Source organism: Amphiprion ocellaris, chromosome 10, assembly GCF_022539595.1.
Source record: "Amphiprion ocellaris isolate individual 3 ecotype Okinawa chromosome 10, ASM2253959v1, whole genome shotgun sequence".
NCBI lineage: Eukaryota > Metazoa > Chordata > Actinopteri > Pomacentridae > Amphiprion > Amphiprion ocellaris.
Genome location: NC_072775.1, coordinates 5,322,650 through 5,347,882, shown reverse-complemented (window position 1 = coordinate 5,347,882; position 25,233 = coordinate 5,322,650). Strand labels below are relative to the sequence as shown.

The window sequence follows — 25,233 nt, the reverse complement described above, 5'->3', positions numbered from 1 at the left end:
TTTCAGGGCTGGTGAGCTTAAAAGATGGTCCACGAGGGAGTCATGCTGGGTGGAGAGAATCAAACCAGCTCGGTGTGTGTGTGTGTTGATGCTCTCAGGAGACGACGCTGAAAGGACTGTGGCTGTGTGTGTGTGTGTGTGTGTGTGTGTGTGTGTGTGTGTGTGTGTGTGAGCATGCATTTACATACATACCTGAGCACCCTGGCTATTCTGTGTATCGGTGAGTGCATATGTGTGTTATGTTAGCAACCACCTGCTCACACCACTCGCTTCGTCCCTTTTATTCCCGCTACTTTCTATTACTGCTCCAGACAGTCTAAACAGAAAAACCTTGCAGGGATCCATTCCCCCCCCAAATAAATAAAACATTAGCAGCCAAAATGTTGACTTGGAGGGAGTGTTCACAATTTTTTCGTATTTCTGCAGATGAAAGGATGGATTTTGTGTGAGGTAGTAGGTGGTGGGAATAAAAAAGAAAGTAAAGAAGTGTATATCTGACTGGGGGAGAGGAAGGAAAAATAGATAATGATGCTACTGCACAAGGATGAAGTAAAACATAAAAGGTGAGGATAACGATGTATGTTTGGAGTTAGAGAAAACCTGAAATAAAGAAATCCCCGCTAATTGTGAAGCAACATTAAACTTTGACTACTCCTTTTGACTGAATGATGGAGACAGATGCTTTGTGCCACTCCAGAGCAGCGGGGCAGAGGCTTTTGAAGGAGTGCCAGTGAACATCACATAAAGGTTTCCTCGCTCTCCCTCCCTCTGTCTCTTCTGCTTGCTTTTCCTCAAGGGCAAACAGTGCCACCAATAAGAATATGCGAGGACACGGGTCACAGTGTTGGTTCGTTTGCATTCAGTGATGATTAGAGGTGTTGTTGAAGTCTGGTGACATTGGGGGACTTAACACAGCTGGAGAAGTCTTTAGGTTTATACCTGATAATTACACAAATACAGTCATGGAAAAAAATGATTAGACCACCCCTGTTTTCTTCAATTTCTTGTCCATTTCAATGCCTGGTGCCACTAAAGGTACACTACCTGAAAAATACAATAAACATGACCAAAAAATGCAGCTGATTACATAACACTTTATGTCCTATTTGACATGTTTAAGCTTAATTGTGTTACCAGAGAATATAAGAGGCCATTTCACGTCATCAGCAGCACTGCACATGGAAAGGCCTAGAGTGCTTTCCTGCTTACATTCAAGCCGTAGCACAACTCACAAGTTGTCAGCTCTCACATAATGCCTAAAATAAAAGAATTATGTGAAATCGAAAAGGCAGCCATCTTGGCACTGATGGAAATTGGTATGAATGAGAGACAGGTAGCAGAAAAAACTGAAGATCTCCAAGACAGCCGTTCATTGCACCATGAAAAAACAAGCCCAACATGGTTCTACCAAATTGCTAGCTGGTCGTCTTTCTACTCCATGAGATGACCGTACACTAATCCGTTCCTGTGTCAGGAATCACCATCAGGGCGAATAAACCAGATGATGTACAGGGCTACTCTTGAAAACAGTCTTCTTCCGTCAGCTGGAAAACTCTTTCCTGCCTCCAGTGACTGGATTTTCCAACAAGACAATGCCCCTTACCACACTGCAAGGTCAGTTAAAGCCTGGATGGAGAACCAGAACATTGGAACCATGCCTTGGCTGCTCAATCACCAGATCTAAATCCAATTGAAAACTTGTGGAAAATCATCAAACACAAATGGAGAACCACAAGCCCAAAAGCAAAGCAAATTTCTTTGAATTTGTGCAACAGGAATGGGCTGCTGTGACAGCAGAACAATGTCAGAAAGTGGTGGAGAGCATCCAAGATGCATGGATGTAGTCATCAGAAACAATGGTGATGAATCAGTACTAACTCCTGTGTGGATCATGTGACTAAAACAGACAGAAAAGAAAACATGGAATGACTAAAAGCACTGTTATTAACTGATTAATTGAATGTTTCTATTTTTTTTTGTTATTTTATCTGATTGCTCTGTTTTTATTACATGATGGTTTAGTTTTTTTTATCTGTTTTATATCTGAAATGTAGCCTAAATGAAAAGTTTATTACAAATTGAATGCATTATTATTAATTTCTTATATTTAATTATGGCTTGAAGATTTATTAACTGGACTCTACAAAAGCAAAGTGAGGTCATGTCACTTTCTTCACATGCTTGTTCCAAATTAATATGAATGTATGCTAGTTAGACCATTTGTTCTCAATAAGTCTTATTTATGATGATTCAAATACTGTAGCTCTAATCATGTTTTAAGGCATAGTTCTAGAGTGACACTCTCTAAAGTATCCTCTTCAAGCTTGTGTACGAGGTAGTCCTGACTACAGCAACAGGAAACTCTTTGTCCACCTCCTCAAGCTTCGCCTACGCCTCGTTGCCTTCATCATTTTTTTTTTTTTTTGTTTTTGAAAATGCTCCATAGCTTTCAAGTCTGTTGTTGTTCACTGGCTAAAAACTAGATGCTAATAATGAGAAGTCCTGTGGCCGGCGCACACTCTCTCCCTTTCGCTGTCTGCTGCTTGAATGACACAAAGTGTACCGGAGATGCACCGGTGGTTTTGATTAAAGGTACTACTTTTGAGGGCTTTCATGAATAACTGGATTGACAGACAAATAGGGTGATTTATTTTTCATATTTTGAAATGCTGTGGCTCATCAACATAAGTAAGCAGTTTAAAAAGGTTTCTTTGTTTCTCATAATTAGGTAGAGTTCTGATGGCTGGTTCCATTTGGGATCCGATATATATATATATTTTGTAAAACACATGATTTGCTTTGGTGTCAATAAATCTCTTACCAAATCTTTCAACTCTCTTTCCCTTGTTTATAGTAAATAGCAATGTACAAAACATTTATACTAGTGGCTTGCTGATGCTTTTACCATTTAAAATGACAAACACAGCTGGCTACAGATTGTATAGACTCTAATTAACATGAATACCATTTTGTTGTCTGAGTAATTCGCTCTCTGCATGCTGGCACCTGTATTGGCCAAAGATTTATTTTTTTATTTTTATTTTTACTTTATTTTGAGAGGAAAGATGAGAGAAAAAAAAAAACCTTAATGACTGTTAAAGTTGCTGTAGTCCATAATGAGTCCCAACTGAAGCTGTAGCTGGCAGCATCTTATCAGTTACCTCAGTCAGAAATTCAAAGCTACTTTTATGCTTATCCATCAATATGCTTTCGGTAGACACTTGTTAATGTGTCAGATAAATTCAATTAATATTTTATATGTTACACTGCTCATTTCACTTTCAGGTTGTGATTGATAAGGTTATCATTGGAACAGGCAATGACACTGACTTCACAGCCAATGGAGAGGTGATTAAAGATGTGAAAAGGAATTTTAAATTTTATTTTCTCCAAACTTTTAGTAGCTTACAAACAGGGATGCAACCAATTATCTTAATCTGAGAATTATTCCAAACCGTTTTGGCTTTAAAGCATCAGAAAACTGTTTAAATGTCTCAATCTAGACCTAGATCTTTGTGTAATATCGTGCTTGTTTTCTCTCTGTGAACAGCAGTCCCAAAACTCCTGAATGTTTACACCTGTGAACTTTGAATGGGAGAATGAATGGATTTGGAGGTACTGATTCATTTTCTGTCAATAAATAGATAAATAATCGACAAATCATGTGAGTTCTACTTGCAAATTAAGTTTAAAACTCTCATTCCGTGTCCATTCCTTTGGGGAATATGAGCTACTCCTGCCACTGTATTCTCTTCATCACTTTGATTTTCCCCACTTTGTTCAAATTTAAATGCTACTATTCTTGTGTAATGATCCATCTGTCCACATACTCTGATCCTAGTCTTTATATTTATTGTAAATATGTCACTCTTCCTTCCACACTGCTGATTGTGTATCCCTACTTCTCCTCATCTCCTCCTCATTCCGGATGTCCAGGGCATCTCAGAAATGCAAAACACTTTGATCTGGCATCCAGTACCATGTTTCTGCATTAAACTTTTGTTCTCTACTTCTATATGATCTCTTTTGTTTGAACTGCTGAAGCAAAGCTACAGGAAATAGATTTTTGATGGAATATAAAAGGATCTGAATAAAATAAGTACTGGCTTCACATCTGATAAAGTGCTGTCACTTCCTACCTAAAATGTAGTTCAGCAGAATCTTTTGACCCCATTACCTGGTAAATGTCCGTGTCTGTCAAGACCAGTCTTTCTAATTTTTCAAACAGTCATGTCTAGTTTCTGAGCTCACTTAAGGCTACCTAATTGAAGTCACTTAAATGACTGAGATCCCCCCAGAGCCTTGGGAGATGTCTAACTGTTCTCCCGGGGAAGGCAGTCCTGCTTTTGACTGGTAAGTTGAGCATTACAGTTGGTGGAGTGCCCCTTTAACAGTAACTCCATTTAACATGAAGGATTTCCTGCATCATTGCACTTTATTGGAGAGTCTAATGTGATACATCTTTAAAATACAGCGGCACAATTTTAACAACATTTTTCACACAGCCCTATTTGATACTGACCAGCAGCAAGTCGTTCTTGCAGTACCACATTAAATTTGACATTTAGTTTCCTTGGGGACAGATTTACTGGCTCATGATGGGCATGTATTGCCACAGGCTGACTTTCACAAGCAACAGACTGTTCCCATAGTTTTATTTCATTTTGAGTTCGTCACTGATATCAAACCAAACCCCAACAGATCTTGAGTGTATAGTTGTGATGCTCTTTTCCCCTAATTTCTGCTTATTTTACATTCAAGAGTTCGTCTGGCGCAATTCAATTCAATTTCGGCACACTGCCTCCTGGTCAGTTTTAATTAATTTGCTGCTATCTCTTATAATTAGGCTTTGCATTAACCATGCCTCCCAATAGAGTCATCCTTCCTCTTCCAGCACCTCATCTGCACAGGAAGCATTTGGTGCTCTTCAAAGTCCGCTTTAGACCCCGCTCTCCATTCACAACCACTTCCAAATGAGATCAGAGCATTTGAGATTTAGATTCTTGATTATATTAACTTCGCTGCCTCGCCCGTCCCTCCCTTTCTGCGACTCCAGCGGTGGATTCCTAAGTGGGTGAGTTGCCTCCGGGCAGCGGAATCCATGCACGGCCCAAATTAAATTCCTGGGCTGCAGATGACTTTGCTGACCTTCTGGCTTCCTGAGTTCAGTGGGAATGATTACAGCATGCGGACAGTGATAATTAACCACCTTCAAAGTACTCGACAATCCACATCAAACCCTGGACAAATTATGAAGGGGACACGGCATCTCTTTGGACCTGTGCAGCTTAATATATAAGCCCTCAGAAGAGGTGATAGGATTTTTTTTCGCACTTCTTTTCCTCTGAGCATTTCCCTGAGATTAGGAGAAATGTCTTGTGTTTTATAGAGGACAATCCCTGACAGTGGCGAGCTTTACTATCCCTATTCTCTATTTTATAGGATGGACACTGTTATAAAATCCACCAGAAAATCTTTGCCCTATCATAGAATAACCTTTAGAGGTACTGATACAATCGTATATGCTTTTAAAACCTGAACAGACACATTTACCTCCTGATTATGTATGCAACGCTTCCATTCTGCCGATGTGACTTCCACCCTGAGAGATTCTGAAATGTTGATCCATAGCACTTAGAAAGCTAACACCACTATCAGTAGAGTTCTATAAATGGTTTGAGTACAATGCACGCTACTATTATCTGTCTGAATGAAGGTGAAATTAAACATGAGAAAGCAGCTCTCCTTGTGGAAGACATCTGACTAAACACCTAAATGCCTGTGAACTGGCTTTTCAACAAGTATAAGATGCAGACGTGGTGTTTTTTATTTCTTTGTGCCTCCCATTTTGTCATATTTGTACTGTCTCATTTAGTTATTATAGAATGTAGGGAGCGCTACTATAATAATTTGTATTCTTCAGAAGAGACTCCTGAAAGTGCTCATAAGTGCTATATATAAAAGGTTATTAGATAGTTCTATGCGGCTCAATATATAGAGGAGGGTTGGGCTGAATGCTGGTTTTTCAGTTATTGAGATAATACAATATTTTCTAGACAAAGAGGGAGCTAAAAACTGCTTTTCAGGTTTATTTATCGGATATTTATTCGCATTTGTTCGATTATGTGGTAATTTTCAATGGAATATTTCCCCTTTTTAAGAACAAAAGAACAAAAACTGTCCACTTTGTTGTCTGTTTCCCCTTTTTTGTTGTATAGGTGTTACTTTCTTAGACCTCATGAGCACCTTCACTGTTCTGATCAGAGGTAATACCTGTAGGACACCTCAGCAAGGCCAAATCTGTTATTTTTGTGGTTTCACTCAGAGATATTAGATCTCTGGTAGTAATGTTGCAACAACTCACCTGTTTGATGCACTGTCTCAACGGGTATCTGTGTCTGACTGAGTGACTTTCCTTTCCAGATAGAAAACTCTGCAGGCATGTTTCCCACGAATATGGAATCTGTCTCAGTCAGCGCTCCCACTAAATACTGTACTGGGATCTAAATTCTTGGCATTCAATCCTAAAATAAAATAAAGCCTTTTGGCTGTGAGGGAGTGTTAGAACAGGCACATTCTGAAAATACACTTAAAAAGGATAAAACCAGTAATTTTCTTTAATTTGACTGAAAGCTACAAATCCTCCAAAGAGCAAAACAACAATAGATGCATCCCTCTAACAAGTATTGCCTGTGTATCCAAAATCTGATTTAGCTTATTCGTCTTTTGTTCAAAAACTATGGCAAACACACAAGTGAGCCACATTGTTGCAGTGGGTGGCATGTTTCGTCATCATAAATAATATGTGTACAGTAGATGAGAAACAGCTGGACAGACTAGTTACAGCAATCACAAATCCAGGTGGGCCACTTCATCGGTGGGCTGGGTCAAAACATTCTGAAAGTTTTTTCCAAACCTGTTTGTTTCTTTACTGGCCCTGTCCTTGGACCTGCAAACATGAGGACCTCCTGCATTCAGTTTCATATGTAATCAACCTTTACGGACTTGACTGCATAAATTCTGTGCAGGACTCAATGTCTTAACCAGTTTACCCCGGATCTGAAGAGTTTTTCTTGTTGGGCAGAGCTCACGATACATGTTCAGTGACATAACTTTTGTCACTTAACCTTTTAAACTTGCACAGAATTAGCCTTAAAATGTCTGAATCAGATAAATATCCATGTTTTCTCTTTGGATCCTGTGCTTCAGTGTCTCTGTATTTTGCACAGAATGATTAAAGTCTTGCTGGTGAATGTAATGCGTGGAAGTTCATCCTCCCTTTCTGAACCTCCTTCAGTAGAGTCTGTAGGATGTCCCATTCAATGAAGCATCTACACTCTGCCCTGGTTGGCATCCTCTTTTGTTTGGGATGTTCAGTGCCTCATTATTGTTCGATGGGGTAATGCTAGTGTCTACTCCTGCTCCCAGTCTTTTTTCTCTCTCATTGTGTTTCTGTTGTTCCTCTTCTCACATCGGCTAATAGTAGAATGTAGTATGAATCTAAAACACTTCTTCTTGTGTTTCAGACACATATTTGTGCTTGCTGTTTTGAAGAGACTCAAACAACTTTACTCTGTTTCAAATCAACCATGTGACTATCTGCACAGAAATGGTTTGTGTGAAGAGTTTCATTCAGGATTTGGAAACACTATAGCATAGAAACAGCACTCTAGAGGCAGACACATTCTCTACTTTAAGATTAGACTTAATAATCATAGTCACAAACTGGCCCAGGTGACCCTAAACCATTGCTGGGTTATGTTGCTATAGGTCTGGACAGCTGGGAGACTTCCCATGATGCACTGAGCACCTCTCCCCTCCTCTTTCTCTCTCCATATGTTTATATGCCACCCTTGCACGTCACTAACTTTGCATCTTCTCTCTCTGTGGTTGTTGTTTTGTCCTCTTGTCAGGTATCTCTACCTGCAGAGCTACACGTTTCTGTTCTGCAGTGTTCTGATTTGTAGTCATTGGCCTTGCAGACCGACATAGTGCTTATTGTTCTCTCATGTTTTGTTCGGATATTTTTCTTCCCACTGTTGCCAAGTTTGAATGCAATTCAAAGGAAACTTTGGATTTGTTGAGTTTCACTGTATATAATATTGTAAGTGCCTTGAGATGTTATGGTAAGAACTGACACTGTATGAATAAAACAAATTGAATGGCACTGTATTAAATTGAATTGAAAATTAACTTATTTTTGTACTTACAGTAATAAAAAAGAGAGAAAAAATGACATTGGAGAAATTACAAAGAAGACATGCTTGCTTGACTTTCAAAGTGTAAATCAATGATTAAAATAGTTAAACTAGGGCTGTCAAAATTAACGAGTTGATGCGGATTAATCCATCATCATGATTAATCTGATTTAAAAATTTTAACACAATTAACCTATCTGCAGTGCATAATGACTCAAAATCCCTGAAATGTCTCTGGCAATGCATTCTGGGCAGTTTGTCCAAGTAGACTTACCATTGCGCATGCTGCCGCATGTGTGCAAATGGGCAGTTGATCCGTCAGTGGCAGAAGCAACCAATTTGAAATGGAAGACGTTTAACAGCACGTTGGCCGTCATGTTGGGAAATGTGAATTTTATTTATATATATATATATATATATATATATATATATATATATATATATATATATATATATATATATATATATATATATATATATATATATATAAAAATAAAATTCACATTTCCCAACATGATGGCCAACGTGCTGTTAAACGTCTTCCATTTTACTACATATTCCCTTCTTTCTTGAGTCTGTTTGCTCATGAAAGGTGATTAATATAGATTAAAAATGAATGATATTTAATCATGATTAATCAACATTCATCCACAGCAACCCTGTGATTAATCTGATGAAAAATTTTAGTCGTTTGAGAGCACTAAATCAAACCAATATTTTGTTGAACAACCAACTGATTAAACAGAGCAGCATCTGTACTATAGTATTTATACTTAGCCACCTGGCATTGATTAAACCCTTAAAACTTATTACTATTTATTAAAACCACATATAAAGAAATGGTTTTTTTTCCATGAAAATATTTCCTAAAATGGTACAAAAAGAAAACAAAAAACTTGCTTGAATCCCCACTTTTTCCCGCTTAACTAGATCAGACATTCAGACATAGGTTTTAGCTCATCTGCCACTCCAAATCCTTATCCCATTTTTGATTGATGTAGTACACAGTACCTTAAACAGCAGCGACTTCAGGATATCTTATTTAAAGCACTCTGAAATATGTTGACTGAAATAGCTCTATCGCGATCAGCGCTGTGGGAGCCAAGCGCCCGAACCCTCCCCAGCTGTTTCCCTGCTGAGATACAAATGGCAGAACAATGTCGGTCACGCTCCACTTCACCAACACCTTGTGCGCTCACCTGAACGTGGCCTTGAGGATCTGTCCAGGGGTGCTCTCTTTGGTGTGGTTGTTGTATCCGTAGAAAAGGTCTCCAAACACAGTCTGGTTGGCGGGGATGTCTGCTGATTCCCCGCAGTCGATGCCCTCAGTGCAGGCCTCAGACAGTGGCAGGCACGATCTCCCATCTGGACCTCGCTTGTAGTCCTCGATGCAGCTGGAGTGACAAGAGGTTTTGGTAATTTAACCAACTGATCGATTCATTATTTTATCCATGCCTTCCAGGATTCTTTTCCGGTCTGAATTCTCATTGTTATTTAGGAATGAAAATAACTGGTATACAGAGAGCCCGAATATGTTGAGGTTAAAGTCAATTTAGTTTATAATTCTGTCTCTATTTAAAACCTCCTGGCATTGAAAAACCCCGACAACTCCTAAAATCTCCATACATCAATATCACAATAACACAGAAGAGTTAAAATACTCCCTAAAATGGTAAAAAAAAAAAAAAAAAAAAAAAAATCTGCTTTTCATTATTTTTCTCTTACTTAAGAACTTTAAAGTGATTATGGAGGATCACATAGCAGATACATAATCCATAAAATACCATTTCTGATCTGAATGGACAGATTTTTTTGGGGCCCGGCCTCTGATCTGACTACTGGACTGCACTGATGTGAATTTTAACACAGCAGCTTATGTTTGTAGAGGTTGTTTTGGTCTTTGCATGTACTTTTGGTCAAGATTTGCGTCAAGGAAAATATATATCTTTGACAAAGTTTCTTGTCAAGAGATAATGCCAGTGTTGTGTTTGTGCTATTGATTCATGTTCTCAAGGTCATAATCATAGAACTTTAAGTGCTGGATCAATAGACAGCACAGACATGATCACAAGCAAACTGCCAGAAATATGTAATTGGATGGTTATTAAGAGATATCATCCACTACATGCTTGCTGTATTCAAAACATGTACAAGTCAAGCCTCACAACTCACAGTAGAATCGTCTAAATCAATTCTACTCAACTGACACAAAATCCTCCATTGAAAAAAAAAAAAAAGAGTTTGAATCCAAACAGTGAGAGTCCTCTTAAGGCTCTTTCATATTGATGGTGTTTTGACATCTCGGCGTATAATATACTCTGTGAGATGAATCAAAGGCTGACAAAGTAAAAGGAGAAAAATGGGGGATGGGGTGAAGCAAAGAGAGAAAGATCATCTGTCAGGGATTTACACTCGGAGAGGCTTCTCTCCTGGATGCCAAATGTCGCAAAGCGAATGCCAGTCTCCGCTGGGAACAGTGGAGGATTAGCCACATCTGCACTACGTGAAGAGACAACAAAATGCTGTTGCTGAGAATTAAATGAAGCAGCAGTTTGTATCACCCGCTTATGTAAATTTGACATGAAAAGCTGCGCCTGCAACATGATGTTTGCTGTAAAGATGACAACAGCCTGTTGTTTTCAATTAGAAGGCTGTTGTTTATGGGGAATGGTGATGCTTCACAGTGGAGATCATCAAAAATCTTTTTCTTGTTTAATTATATGCGTTATGAAACACGTTGCACATTCACGCAGTTCACAAGCGCGTTAGTGACTGTTGTACAGCTAATGAGCTGCAAAACATAAGAATACCTTCTTCCCTTCAGATCGCCTTTAGATTAAAGCTTTGCATACTCACTGTTGTTTGGGCTTTACAATTGAACTTAGCTGTAAAAGAATTTACCTTAAAACTAATTAATGTAGCATTTGTCTCCCAAAGCTCACACCAGCCCAATACAGCTAAAAAAACATTAAAAATTAAATAGAAAGACTCCAGCTTTAACCCTATGAGCCTGAGGCTATTTTCAGGAAAATTTCACAACCTTTACTTTTAAGGGCCAGCCATAAATCTTGTATTTTGTTTGTTTCAAAACGGTCAAGATCAATATTTTACACTTTTTTTTATTTACAATATTAGCCGATATATAGAAGCAAGCAACATTTTGTCTAATGAAATTGTTTCTTCACTTCTATCTCTAACATGTATCTTCTCATAAAATACTAATAGAAGAGATATTTTTATATAACTGTGTAAGAGAGATTGTCAGGAATCTGGTAACGTCACAATCGCTATAGCAAGATACAGTATGATTTAGATATGGGTAAAAATATTTGCGTTCATGTTCACATACAGCAGCTTACTTGCAAAGGTGGCCAATCTGGTGAATGTGCCAACTGTGTGCACGTGCTGTAATTTCAAGACCAGATTATTCTTTGTTGCACAGAAAAACACCTAGTATCACCGAAAAGACTAAGTTCTGCAGTTTATATTATACATTATAAAACAATGTAGATTTTGTCAGTGAGTGTGAGAATATCAACATATCATTGCAGATATGTTATGGTTGTACTGCACAGAAAAGAAACATGCCTATGCCATGACAAGGTCCCGATTAATTCAGACCACAATCTGCAAACAGCTGTATGCAGATTGTAACTATAACTAAATTCAATATAGATCTAAAATATTTTTTTCTTGCTGATAGTTCGTCACAGACAAAAATGATGAGCACTTGGAAACATCAGGTCTTGCAGTCTACAGAACAATTCACCCCAAAAGAAGGGATTTGACTTTGGACACAAATGCCTAAGTCATACTCTAAGGGTTAAGAATAGATAGTATTCAGACACTAAGCGTGTCAGAGAGTGAGTTTGCTCATTGCACTCAGCCATGTTGGCAGAAAATAGAAAACAAAACAAAATATTAACCTTCAGACATTGTGCGTTGCAATGGTGTAAACATTGGAAAAGTGTAAAACACTTAACCAACATAAATAACCTTCAGGTGTGCAGGGTCAAACAAATGTTTCACTGATATTCCTGTGGTTGGAAAATGTGGAAAATTACAGCAAGTAAAGCTGGTAAAGCTTCTGCGGAAAACATTTCAAACATCCAGTGGTCACTATTGTCAATTTCAAGGCTGCAGAAGCAAAGACTATTGAGAAGTATCAAGGTCAAGTTTGAAAAATATAAACTTTAGTTCAAGTATACACACTTGTGACAGCAAAAGCTTCATTCAATTGAAAAGAAACTTCAGCAGCAGCACGCCAACAGGTCCAAACCCATTTACAACTAAATCCACTCTGACGGCATCCTCCATCACCATCATATTCTCTTCCACATCCTGGTAATCTGAGAGACAAAGCACAGTTTGTTGCCCACACTGCAGAGCGACTGTCTGACTGTCAGCTATCCCCCATGATGGAACTTTTTCAGTCAAAGGAATACAGCTGGTCCTTCACACCCACTCATCTGCCCCAAAAACTTTCCTCCAAGCCCCGTCAGTATACAACCGAGAACACTAACAGCTGATGAATTTCTCCAAAAACACTACCAATACTTGCTTTCTCCTAAGCAGCATGATGCAGACGTATTATTTATTTGGTGGTTTAGTTTCAGGTCAGCTTCAGTTTGCTCGGCTCCAACCAAGCAAATTAATTTGACTGATTTATGAGGAATTTAGTGAGTAAAGAAAAAATCTAGCTCCACAGTATATACAGAGTCTCCCATGAATGGCACCGAAGTATCAGGTGGTGGTAAAATTTATTTCAAATGGATTCATGAATGATTGTGATTCATTATGGGTAGAAGTACCAATTGAAATGATTGCTTTTAATGCATAGTGTTGAGAATCATCGGGGATTCAAGAATATATCCAAATCTACAGAAAACAGTGAAAAATCTGAGCAATTTTTTAGATATTATCAAAAACTTTATAAGGAAGCAGAAAATAATAACAATGGAAGTAAACAAGACTTGAACATACTAAATTTATCGAAAGTGAAGGATGACCAAAACCTAATAACAACAGAACCAATATTAGTTAAAAACAAATGTTATGAGTTCTACATAAAAGTAGAAAAGGTAAAGGTGTGGGAAGATGTGGATAAGCAAATGAGTTCTATGAAACTTTAATGAAAATTTTGCTTATGAAAACAAAACAAAAGAATGACTTGAAACATGAAATTCTTCTATTTAGGCAAGAACCACATAGAGCGCAGCTCAAACAGACCAATTTCCTTGTCAGATTGAGATCATAAAGCGTTTACCACACTCACAGCTAATAAATTATCAAAAGCCCCCTATTATTTCGCAAATTTAGATCAAACTGGTCTTAGACATGCCATTTCACTGTCAAGTAATATTTCACGTACTTTGGGTTTGTTGGATTTTTCAGTAAAATCTAAAGAACAAATGTTAATGTTAAATTTTGACACTGAAAAGGTTTATTATGGTTATTTATATTTGATTAATGTAAGGGTTTTGACTTCCATAATATGTTTATAAAAGAGGTACAATCAAGCAACCACAGGAGTAAAAATTAACAGGATATTATCTGAAAGATTCATTCCAATGGGAGGTACAAGACAAGGTGATTCTCTCCCATCACTAATACTGTATTATGCAATACAAGTTTGAAAGTTGTCGAAAAAATATAACTTGGAAAATAAACAGAGACGAAGAACATCCAATGACATTTTATGTAGATGATGTAATGGTATCCCTCTTACTTTTGTAAGACGATCATTGTTGATGAAGGAAACACAACTAATTGTCAGGTTACAAAAGAAATACTTAAAAAACAGAGGCAATGACAACAGAAGGACAGGATGAATAAGAGTGTTCAAGAAACTATGACTTTAAATGGGTACAATTTAAATACTTGGGGAATATGATTCCTTAAAGTCGCAAAGAACCATTTGAAATTAACTATAAAATGAATAGATGAGGTTACAGAAGAGCTGAATGGATGTGGAATGTTAAATGCATCTGCCTCTGAGAACATTAAATTAGTCAATATGGCCCCAGATCCCAGATTTTAGTTTAATGATACCTTAATAAGGTCTTTAAGTTCGGTATTTTAAAATCAACATCCATCTCTGATTGTCAAAATTGAATGAAATCAAAATGTTTTATTGTAATATGTTTTTCATCTCCCAGCACTAATTCTTACCTTTGCCAATAATTGTTCCAGCTAAATTCATATTTGTTTTGGAAACCAGGCATTAGCAGATTAGCAGCCCAACTCTCATGTTAATGGTTGTAGTGGGAATATTTTGCCACAACTACAAAACACCAAATGGATTGTAAAAGTGTTCTGTGGTCACTTCACTGGCGTAATCCACTGGTTAGTCCATAATGACTGAGATAACAACAACATACGGTAGAGGTTGACGAAGCTTGGTCTTACCTTCTCTGACCATATTGCATGTAAACGATGAAAATGCTCTATATGGTAGGGTTATGTAACATAATAATTATAATAATTAAAGAAAAAAACCCACTGATTGTGCTTGTCCTTACCCACAGAACATCTGGATGTTGTAGAGCGTCGGGTCATCCTCTAGAGGAGCCAGCTGCTGGAGACACAGCTGCTCGCAGCCTCCATTGAAGCCATCGGAGCAGTCGATGCCAATGTGGTGGTCGTAGCACCCGGTCCCATCCTTCATCGGACTCAGCCCTGGAGGGCACTGTGGGAGAAAAGCGGTGTTCTTAAATGATGGATGCTGGGTAATTACACATTTTTACTTCATTTAGGGACACTTTCTTAGAACTGCCTAAGCCGCGAGGAGCTGCCATGTTAACACTAATCCCAGATGGGACAGGTAAACAGACCCCGTAACATCTGTGCCACAGAATGCAAACAGTCAGATTTCTGTTCCCATTAGTGCAGCCTGTGTGAGCACTGAGCTTAGTGTGTAAAGCTGCACAAGGCCGGATGCAGCGCTGAAAACGATCATATTAGCAGCCTACAGAACAGTACGAGACTGCAAACAGAAGGAGCGATGCATTCAGGTGAAACAAAGTACACAGGAAGTGAAAACTGTCTGAAACCTAACGAGTGATATAGTAAATCACAAACAGCATGAAGAACTGGATATTAAATTAGCAATTAGTGTGATCTATTCACTACTTCTCAAATGTGAGGATTTTCTGGTTTTCTGTGTAAATAATTGGGTTTAGAAAGCTGTAATTTGATATTATGTTTTTTTTTGTGTGTGTGTGTGTGTATTTTGTAAACTCAACAAAGAATTCATTTTTCCAATAATACAAAAGGGATTTAATCAATAATGAAAATACAATTTGTGTCTAACTCTCCCGCAGTGTGCTTATCATAGAAAGCTGGACTTGTATTAGAAGGACATCAGCAGTGTGTTACAGAGTGCTGTCATCTTCTTAGTTTGTTATATGAAGGCATGTGTAGGAACAGATTGGAGGCTAACAGCCAAGTGGGAGATCTGACTCGTTATTAGCCACTGATGAAGTACGGGGAGGTAATTAAGTACAGTCACACTAACAGAGTCCCTCAAGGTTTACTATGTTTATTAGTTTTGGAACTGTGAAAAACACTGGAAAACACTTGAGCAGTGCCAAATACCTCCTCACCTATAAAACCTAATAAACATGAAGTATATGGACACATTTATAAGAAACTGGGCTGGCCACCGGAGAAGATGCCTGGAAGGAAGAACAATCACCGGCTTAATCGCAGACGATGCATTGCATGGGTGACACTGCGGTTGAAAGTGAATCAAACCTGTTCTCTCAGACCAATCAAGATGAAAAACAAGCTCATAAAGAACAAACAGGAACATCCAGGAGTCACACTTACAAATTCAGGGACAAGGTCTAAGGTTGCATCACATTAGTTGGAAGAGAGGCTGCAATTTCAAATACCACCCATCAAATTTCCCAGCAGATTTTACAGGTACTTAGTAGGGATGTAAAAGAATATGAATACATTATTGTAATGTGCACCCAAAATGTGATCTGAATAGAACATCTGAGCTTTTTTCCCCATAATACTGAGAGTTAGTTAGAATTTTGTTTGCCTTTCTCAGTTCTACATGGATTTTCTCTGTCAAGTGTGTGCACAATTTAATGCTGAAGGAGACTCAATTAGTTTTTTGTTGTTTTTTTTTTTTTTAAGAAGGGCTTCACGTCACAACATATTCATCTCGTCTTCCATACACTTTACGTCAAACCAACTTATTTCAGGGAAAATCATTTCAAGTGCAGTTTTGACTTTTATTTTTCTTTTACATTCTGTTTTAATTATTGATTCCCACTCAGGGCCAGTGTTGGCAGCTTAACTTACAAATGCAATGAAAAAAAATGCAAAAATACAGTAAACTAGTAGGTTAGTTACTTAACAGTGAGAGAGAGAGAGATAAAAAAACATCTCCAATTGATCCTCTAGCAACCATAAATGTTGTATCAAGGTGTGGACTAAAGTGGTACATCAACTTTTCCTTTGTTATCTCTTGAACTTTGCTACTATTGTGGGTAAAAATTAAACAAGTTCAAATACAAATACAAGTAGTCTATTACTCACCAAGGAAGAAATTTGTGTCAGAAAATCTTTAAATAATCTGTTTTAGTCAAAGCAATGGGAACTGTTGTGTCTTAATGAAAGAATAGTACATTGGTTCCTGGGGGAAGTCATTTGACATTCAACAGCCCAGTTTTCAAAAAGGGAGTGTAAAAGTTTTATCTTGTATACATTGCAAAGACAAGCCTTGCATAGCATTCCCATTTAATCATTTACTGTTGCAGAGGAAATAACAAGAACAGTGATGAAATTTCAGACAACCAGTATCAACTCAAATGAAACCCTTTTAAAAAGTTTCTTGTTCTGGTGAGAGTGATGAGGCAATACTGCAGGTTTAAATTTGCAAACATTCAAGACAGGACTGTCTTCATATTTGATGAGTGAAATGAAATCCTTTAGTTTAGCAGATAAATTTCAAGACAACTCCTTAATTGAAATGCACTCTGCACCGGAGTGAATTTACTGAAGAGCTGTGAGACCTTACTTCACCCCGTTCCCTTCTCTTCCACAGGCTCGTTCAGCATTTCCAAAGTTTTTTTTAGTTTTTTTTTTTTTTTCAGAGATCTGTCAAGTTGAACTCACATTATGTTTTCTGTCAGCTATTACTTCAAAGGAAACTTTGATGGAGTGCATTTTAACAAGGCACCTCTGCCTTCACAACAGTGACTCTGCAATTTGGTATCCTCTAAGCACGGAGGAATGAGGATCGACTTATTTTATTATGTAGACCTACTATATTCATTACAGAGTCCAGGTGGCTCATTTGGCTAATGAAGCACACATGCCCAGGGGTTAAATCAGGCTGGGGCTTTCCAGGACTCAGCCTTGGCACATTCACTCTTCAGTGTCATTGGGGGACACTCAACCCTACATCCACTGTATATTTCTCAGTAATAATCATTCAAACAATGACTAAAATGTTTTCACTCTTACCATTAAGCTCAGTAAGTCTAGATTTACAAATAATCCCACTAATATTGGATGTTGTACAGGGTTTCCTTTCATACTGTCAGTGGGTTTCCATAAAAGTCATCTTACAGATCAATCTCCTCTTTTGCCTGTCAGACACCACAGATGAATAGATGGATGGGAAGGTAGGGGGAGAAATTGGTCAGAATCTCATACAGAGACCTCATTTGTTTCATAACTGAATGTAAATTGGTCTGACTGTGCTGGAAAAAGACATACATGTCATTTTATTTATTTTTATTCAAGAGCAATTTAATACTGATCTCCTTCCCTGAACCTGGTTCTGTCAGAAGTGTGTGTGTGTGTGTGTGTGTGTGTGTGTGTGTGTGTGTGTGTGTGTGTGTGTGTGTGTGTGTGTGTGTGTGTGTGTGTGTGTGTGTGTGTGTGTGTGTGTGTGTGTGTGTGTGTGTTGTTTTGGTTCCTTCCCACTGTTGCCGACTGCTTGCTCATGGGGAATCCAGAGGGAACTTTGGATAGTTGGGTTCTCTGTTTAAAATCCATAAGGTGGTCTGAGATGCATATCAGAGCAACTCAAATGACACCTTTGCTAGTGCAAGTTAGCTTGAGCCTTACCTATCTATGTCATTATTGTCTGTACATTCTAATATTGTAGAAATGAATAAAAATAATAATAAAAATAATAATAAATGAATCTCTTTCTATATATTTATCAAAGATACTGCAAATGACATTCAGAAGCACTGGATGTCATATTAGAGCAGCACCAAAACAAAATAGTGCATCAATCACGCCTCCCTCTCCCATTTGTGTTTCATTTACATGCATTAATGCTGTGTGAAACAAACAAATCATAATTCTGTCACAGCCATTAGCTCACTCTAACTTTGTAAAATACTTTAAATAGTAATAAAATAATGTAACTTCACTTGTCCTGTCTCTTCTGATCCTCACGTTAAACTGAAATAAAACAGGTGCACACAAATTAGGTGTGTAACACAAACGAAACACTTTAAAAGTCTTCTTTTTTGTTGATTTTTTTGGGGGGGGACATCAGCTTAATGGTCAGGACTGGACTCTAACTCTTACAAAACATAGCAGGTCACTCTGAGTCTGTTTATGGTGCAGGACGGGCCAACAGTTTCAATGGGAGGGATTCATATGCACTAACGTGGACACATAGCTGAACAGGCTAGGAAGACATAGAACAGAGAGGCTCAGACTACAGCACAGATAGATGGAGTGTTTTCTTTTTCTGATTAGCACACCACTACTTCACTCTATCTTTACAGAGCAGATAGCTGACACTTGAGAATGCCCTACAGAAATAATGTATTGTCCTCAGCTGATTGTTTTACACACTGCCACTGGGCTGGTCTAATCAGATCAGACCTTGCAGGAGATGCCAATCACATGACTCATTCATCAGCTGTTTGTCTACCAACTGAATAGTAACATCCAATCATATTCATTCAAATGTCCAAAAATAATTCAGGCTTTGTTCTTTATTGTAAGTGAAAAAAGGCAGCTCCACTGCCATTAACTGAGGCGATGACAGTGAACCATTACATGGGGTGTTAATGGTCTCCTGAACCTAGTAAAAAGGTGGATGATGTCCATACTGGCTTATATGTGTAGGAAATGTGTGCAATGCAACATTTAATGCATAGCATGATAATGTGCTAGATGGCTGTATAAAGCATGGTTATTACAACCTGACATTTATCACTGGTATAGTATGGTCACACCATGCTTCCATCTTTTAGTATGATCTCCAGACAATTACAGCTGATATCCAGGTCTTTTTTTATAACTTCAGCTGAGTGAATATTCTTGGTCAGACCGTAGAAACTAGTGAAAGCTGTTTTGAATTGAAAGTTATTTTTTCATGGTATGGCTGTTGCTGCTCTCGTGCATTATCGTCAGTGTGTGATCACTCTGATAAATGTTTACTCATTGGCCATATTAGGTTCTAGGTGCAGGGCGATTTTATGGAGCATGAATGTAATCTGACTGCTCCTTTTCTTTGCTGACAGTCATGCTGAAGAAATTGCGTCTTGTGTAACACTGGTATTAGGAAGTCATGGTCTCTATTTTGGAATTTCACCAAGCTAGAGTACAGTTTATAATATTGTTATTGTGGGTGGCTGAACTTGGATTAAGTGATAACAGTACAATTTTAATTGTTGATTTAAAATGTACAGTAAATGGTTGTTTGTGAACACTGGCATAAGTTATTATTATGACTAAATACTTCCCCTAACCTCTAGAGAAGCTGATTGCTTCCAAGAAAGCAACCAAATCGCAAATTGCACAGGCAGGAGTAACTGGAACACAGGGAAGCCACACAAATGACTTTGTTAGGTTCTGGAGCTTGAAAGTCGGTTCAAATACATATCTTTGGGGACTGAATGACAAAATGTGGAGCAGGTGGATGTTGTGGCATCTGCTGGAGAAGTGGAGTACGGAACGGAATGACGCCGTGTTCCGTGTCAGCATGTTAACTGGGTTGACAGTGGGGCTGATTAGAGTATTCTATAGTGAGAAGCTTGAACACAATCAAACTGGCATACCTCGGCTTAGTAAGTGATGGTGTCAAGAAATGGGAACACATCTATTTATTGATTGCTAAGACTTTTTGCCGCTTCCAGCTCACCTGACTGCGACAAACAGTATGTACGCGGTGGCAAAATCGCTACTTTGCAGAGTGAGTAGTAGGACATCCCACACAAACAAACGCTCTCTCAGAGGGTATGAATTCTTCCTGTCTTCTCGATAGTTAAATAATATATTAATATTATTTTTGATTTAAAATATTTCAGTATTGCAAGGAAAAATGCATAACTGAAATGCTGCAATCAATGCAACATGTTTAACATCATGACGTTTAAACCTTTAAGTCGTTAAATAATTGATTGTTTTATTTTTTACAGCCTAACGACGTGATTGACATATATTTGCTGTTATGCATTTGTAGTACTACCTGTACAGAATGGGGCCCCATGCTGAAAAAGTGGGCCCTGGTCTTGCTCCCTCAATAAACTGATATTGATTTTGGGACCATTGTGACAAATGATGTATTACTCGTAATGCAAAGAGCACATGAAACACTGAATGTCCGAACACATCTGTGGCACAGAGTCTCTAAATCACTGGAACTCACTGCAGTCAATGGATTTGTGGATATGTGGTGCAGGCTGAGAGGAATTTGTATTGATGAGTTGCTGCACTGCAGCTTGCCAACCACAGATAGCCCTGGTTATTGACTGTCATAATAGGCTTCCGACATGCCGGGATAGCGATAACTCTGGGCTATTGTCCAGCTATCTGTAGGATAATAATCATTAAGAATTTGTGCCTGCTGGAGTCTTTGTCTGTGGATTGTTATCACTTGAGATTTCCACAAATCTGCTCTATAATCCTGGGTAAATCATTGATAATCCTCTATATAAAACCACTCCCCATGTGAACAGTCCCCAAATCCTTAGAAATTTTATCACATTAATAACTTCTCTTGGTTATTTTGTTTGGATCGGGCTCATAGCCATGAAAGGCGGAATACTTTTAATGACTCAGCATGAGTGGCATTTTAACTAAATAATCCAGATTAATAGTTCTAACAAAAGTCTTAGTGCAGGAAATGTGGTGTTTTTTAAAAATGTTTTACTTGTAGGTAGTTTATTCACACAGAAGAATGCTGTTTTTGTGTTGCAATTATCCTATCTCATGTCATCTAAAATTATATAACATTTCTGAGCAAAGGGTAATTACATTTCACTTGGAATTTGATGTCCAACAACATTTTACAGCATTTGAAAAGGTTGAAGACTGCGCTATGGACTTTACTGTGATTAAATCTTTACAGGTTAATAAAAAGATGAACTTTTAAATTCTGCCTCCCCATTTCTCATCTTTTAACATTTGTTGTCTTCTTTTTATTTATTTAGAGTTCAAACCCTCAGTGAGCTCTGAAAAGCAGAATCATCTTGAGAAAAAGCCTATGAATAAAGGTACATAAAGTGCCGGTCACTGAGGGTTCAATCGTGGCTCCATCAGCATCTTTTCAAACTGGCAAGCATCTGTATTGTTGCTCGCTGTAGGTCAAATGTTATGTAGCATTATTCAAAAGGCCTTCAAGTATTGCTGTAGAGAAGTGCTTTCAGACGGCTGAACAGTTTCCAAGATCAGCAAGGACCTTCATCGAGCTCAAGTGTGGAATTCCAACCTCAGAATCTCAGATCAGATATTCACTCTATAAAGCCTTTGAGTGACTAAGAATATTCTCAAATGTAAGATGGCAAAAGAGGGGCTTATTTTTTAGGGTGGATAAAATTGATGCACTCCGTTCTTGTTGAACAATGTTTGGTAGGTCGAGGGTAGAGATGTGGACTCTGGATAAAAGCAGGATAGTGACCTAACAAATATCCGTTACTAGATAAACAAAGGGTGTCTCATGGAAGGTCCAGGGTATCAATTCGAACTGTATGAGCACAAAAATGTATGCTAGGTTAATTGCTGATTCTAATTTTGGCTGTGTTGTCTGTTGGTCCTGTGATGGATAACCCCAAGATAAAGCAGGTAAGGCTAAACAACAGATAGGTAGACATAATAAATGACAAAAGATTCAATGAAAATAAGTGGCTGCAATAATGTACTTGGTTATTGTGTGTGGCATTTTATATTACATATCTGCACCCAACTTGAAAGGCATATTTCTTCTCCAAATGATGCACAGGTCACTGGATAATGACCATCTACTGACACTAACAAAAGGGTCTTGGAAGGCAAAGTAATCACCATTTATCTTAGACCATTTAATAACCAGACATTGAGTGAGCGTGCTGTCTGCCCTGCTGTAGAAGAAGCTAGCGGTACAAAGTCTGCTCTGGAAAACCCCTTGAACCACCATGCCTTTTAATCCTGTTTCTTAATGGAGATAAATTCGTGCAGTGCTTTTGAGGCTTAAGGGAATCAGCACTGTGCTATTGGCAAACAGCAACAAATCCCTGCAAGAGGAGTTGGATAAGCTAAGCACTTTTCAAATTTGTCTGATAGGCAAATCAGTGCAGAAGCACAATGACTGAGGACTTAAACAGCAAAGTAATGTATTCATTGGACAAGCATTTATAATTCTTTAGGGGTCTTTAATCAACAAGTTATAAAAGGTCTTGATTTGTTTAACTGCCATTGTGGAAAATTTAATAAACTTGGTTTAGTCCACTTTTGTGCATGTTGTTGTATCTCAATGTGAATAATCTGCATCATGTAAAGACTCTGATGACTAAACTGCTGTGGTCTTGCAGTAACAAGTAAATAAGTAGCCGATATTTTCCAACAATTTCTCTCCTTTTTGGAAAATTTATACATATTTGGTGCTGTCAGTAATTCTAGATGTTGTTTATGGTGACATATCTGCTGTATGAAACAGTCTCTGCCTGTCTTTAAACTAGATATTTAAGGGAGTAAAGAACAGCATAGGTTGTCTGTTTGAACGCCCAAAGAGACCAATGTTTACACCGATCTCTGGCGAATATACAATTAATGACTGTATGGGAAGCAATTTGGCATTCTTAATGCATGTTTCAAGTGATCTTGGTTACAATTTGTCTTCCAGCAACATCTAAAGGCAAAAGAAAAAGAAAAAAGTATGTCCAGACTGACCACACTTGAAGGCTTTTATGAAAGCCTGCCATTTAATGTCTTCTTGCTTCACCACTCGTCCTTCACATTTTTATAGTTTCAACAAGCCGAATAGTACAAAAGGTTGCTACAGTGCACATTTTCAGACAGTCTCTCTATTAAGGCAATAATGGTGTTGCAATCAGTTTAAACAGACAGAAGAGCATGTGTGAAGGAAAAAAAGGCAGAAGAATCCTACTTTTAAACATTCACACTCCAGGACAATTTGGAAGCACTTGACTTGAAGCACACTGAGGATTTTAACCCTTGGAATCCAGTGGACACGCTTCAAATTCACATTTATTTTTCTTGGATGAAGTGTTCTTTGTTGGAGCGATGTGTAGCACATATCAGATGAAACTGCACAGTTGGAACTTTTTCTTCCAGTGTTGATGGAATTTAACCATAGTTACAACATGCAAACAGCTACCATCTATGCATATCGAAGCAGTGCAATCACAGCAACATGTACCTTCTGTTCGTTTTATGTACATGTATCTTTGCTGTTGGAGAATAATTTTCATGTTTGCAAAATAACTATCATGTAGCTCAGATGGAAAAGTTATCTAAGGGTTTGAAACCAACCAGATAAATGTTTTCGTCTTTGGAAAGATGGACTCAACATCTCTTACATGGCATAGAAAACTGTACCATAAGGATTAAATGTATAACCTATTCATGACAAGCCAATAGAAAAATAGTTTGTGTTCACTATAAAAGCTGTTGCATTTGTAATTCTTCTTTGGGGAAATGAGGAGGGAGGTTCTGATTTGCACCAAGCACATATTTTATCCAATTTCTAGCTCATAGTATCCCACCATATGGTTCTGATAATGTCAAATTACAGCCAATCTGCCCTAAGGCTAACATAAACTATCCATAAGTGTTATTATATCATATGTTGGAAGATCTGAATAGCGTAGTTTGTTCTGAAAAGAAAACAACATCCAGCATGTAGGTTGTCCTGCTGGAGAAGGTACAGATGTTTCCACATGGGCACACTGAGAGCAAAAGTGATAGTCAACACTTTAATCACTGAAATGACGCACATGTTTAAATATTTTCTTGACGGCAACTTTGGCGCTCACACAGAAAATCACACACAGTTGAGTGTGAGAGAAAAGTTGAAACTGCACTTCCTGTCTGCTCTGAAAAAATGAATATGTATCATGATCATCCTTGCCAGATGTTTTGTTTGTTTTTGTTAGTTGAAAAAGTTCTAGCAAGTGATGCAGGCTGGTGGCTTCTTTCAACCGCAACTGCAATATTGCAATATAGCAATATAGTTTAATTAAATGAAATATCTCCCTTTTCCACACATTCAGAATTTTTTTGTGACTCATTTGTAATGATTTTGAATGCTCATTGAAGTCAATGCACAAGACAATGACAAATCATATTGTGCTTTATTTTGGAGGACTTGTTTATGCAGCAAGAAGTACATAAGGGCTGATGAACACAGTGTATAAATCTACTCATTCTATGCTCAAAATGTTGTGTAAGATAAATGTTGTTTATCATGCATGCTGGTTTTGTGGTATCAAAACTAGACTAACAAAGACAGCTTTAAGTCCAGAGGCTTTTCTTTTTCCCCTTCTGACAGGACGATTGACGCATTTTCAAAAAGCTGTATTTATTTCTGGCTGAGTACAGTATTTCTTCAGAGACCCACTTGTACAACCATGTATCCTGAGGTCATGCATAACTTCAATTCCACAATGAAACAGCCTGTTATATGTATAGAATTAAAAACGCGTATTGACTGATACATCAAATAGAGAACTGAGATGATGTATTTGGTAGAAACTTAAAAGGCTTTTCCAGCACTGCAGAGAAAGAAGCCCACAGAAGTGTTCACACAGAAACTTATCTATTCTGA

The 25,233-nt window shown here is 38.0% G+C and overlaps 1 protein-coding gene across 6 annotated transcripts in view; it reads right to left on the bottom strand.

Moving 5' to 3' along the window:
- Positions 1–25,233, bottom strand: part of astn1 (astrotactin 1) — a 435,709-nt gene that overhangs the window by 222,913 nt on the left and 187,563 nt on the right. For all 6 annotated transcript variants that reach the window (XM_023261620.3, XM_023261621.3, XM_023261622.3 and 3 more), the window contains 2 exons: positions 14,720–14,886; positions 9,398–9,592 (listed from right to left, as the gene is read on the bottom strand). In XM_023261620.3, the coding sequence (XP_023117388.1) occupies positions 9,398–9,592; positions 14,720–14,886 (362 nt within the window). The remainder of the gene's footprint in view (positions 1–9,397; positions 9,593–14,719; positions 14,887–25,233) is intronic.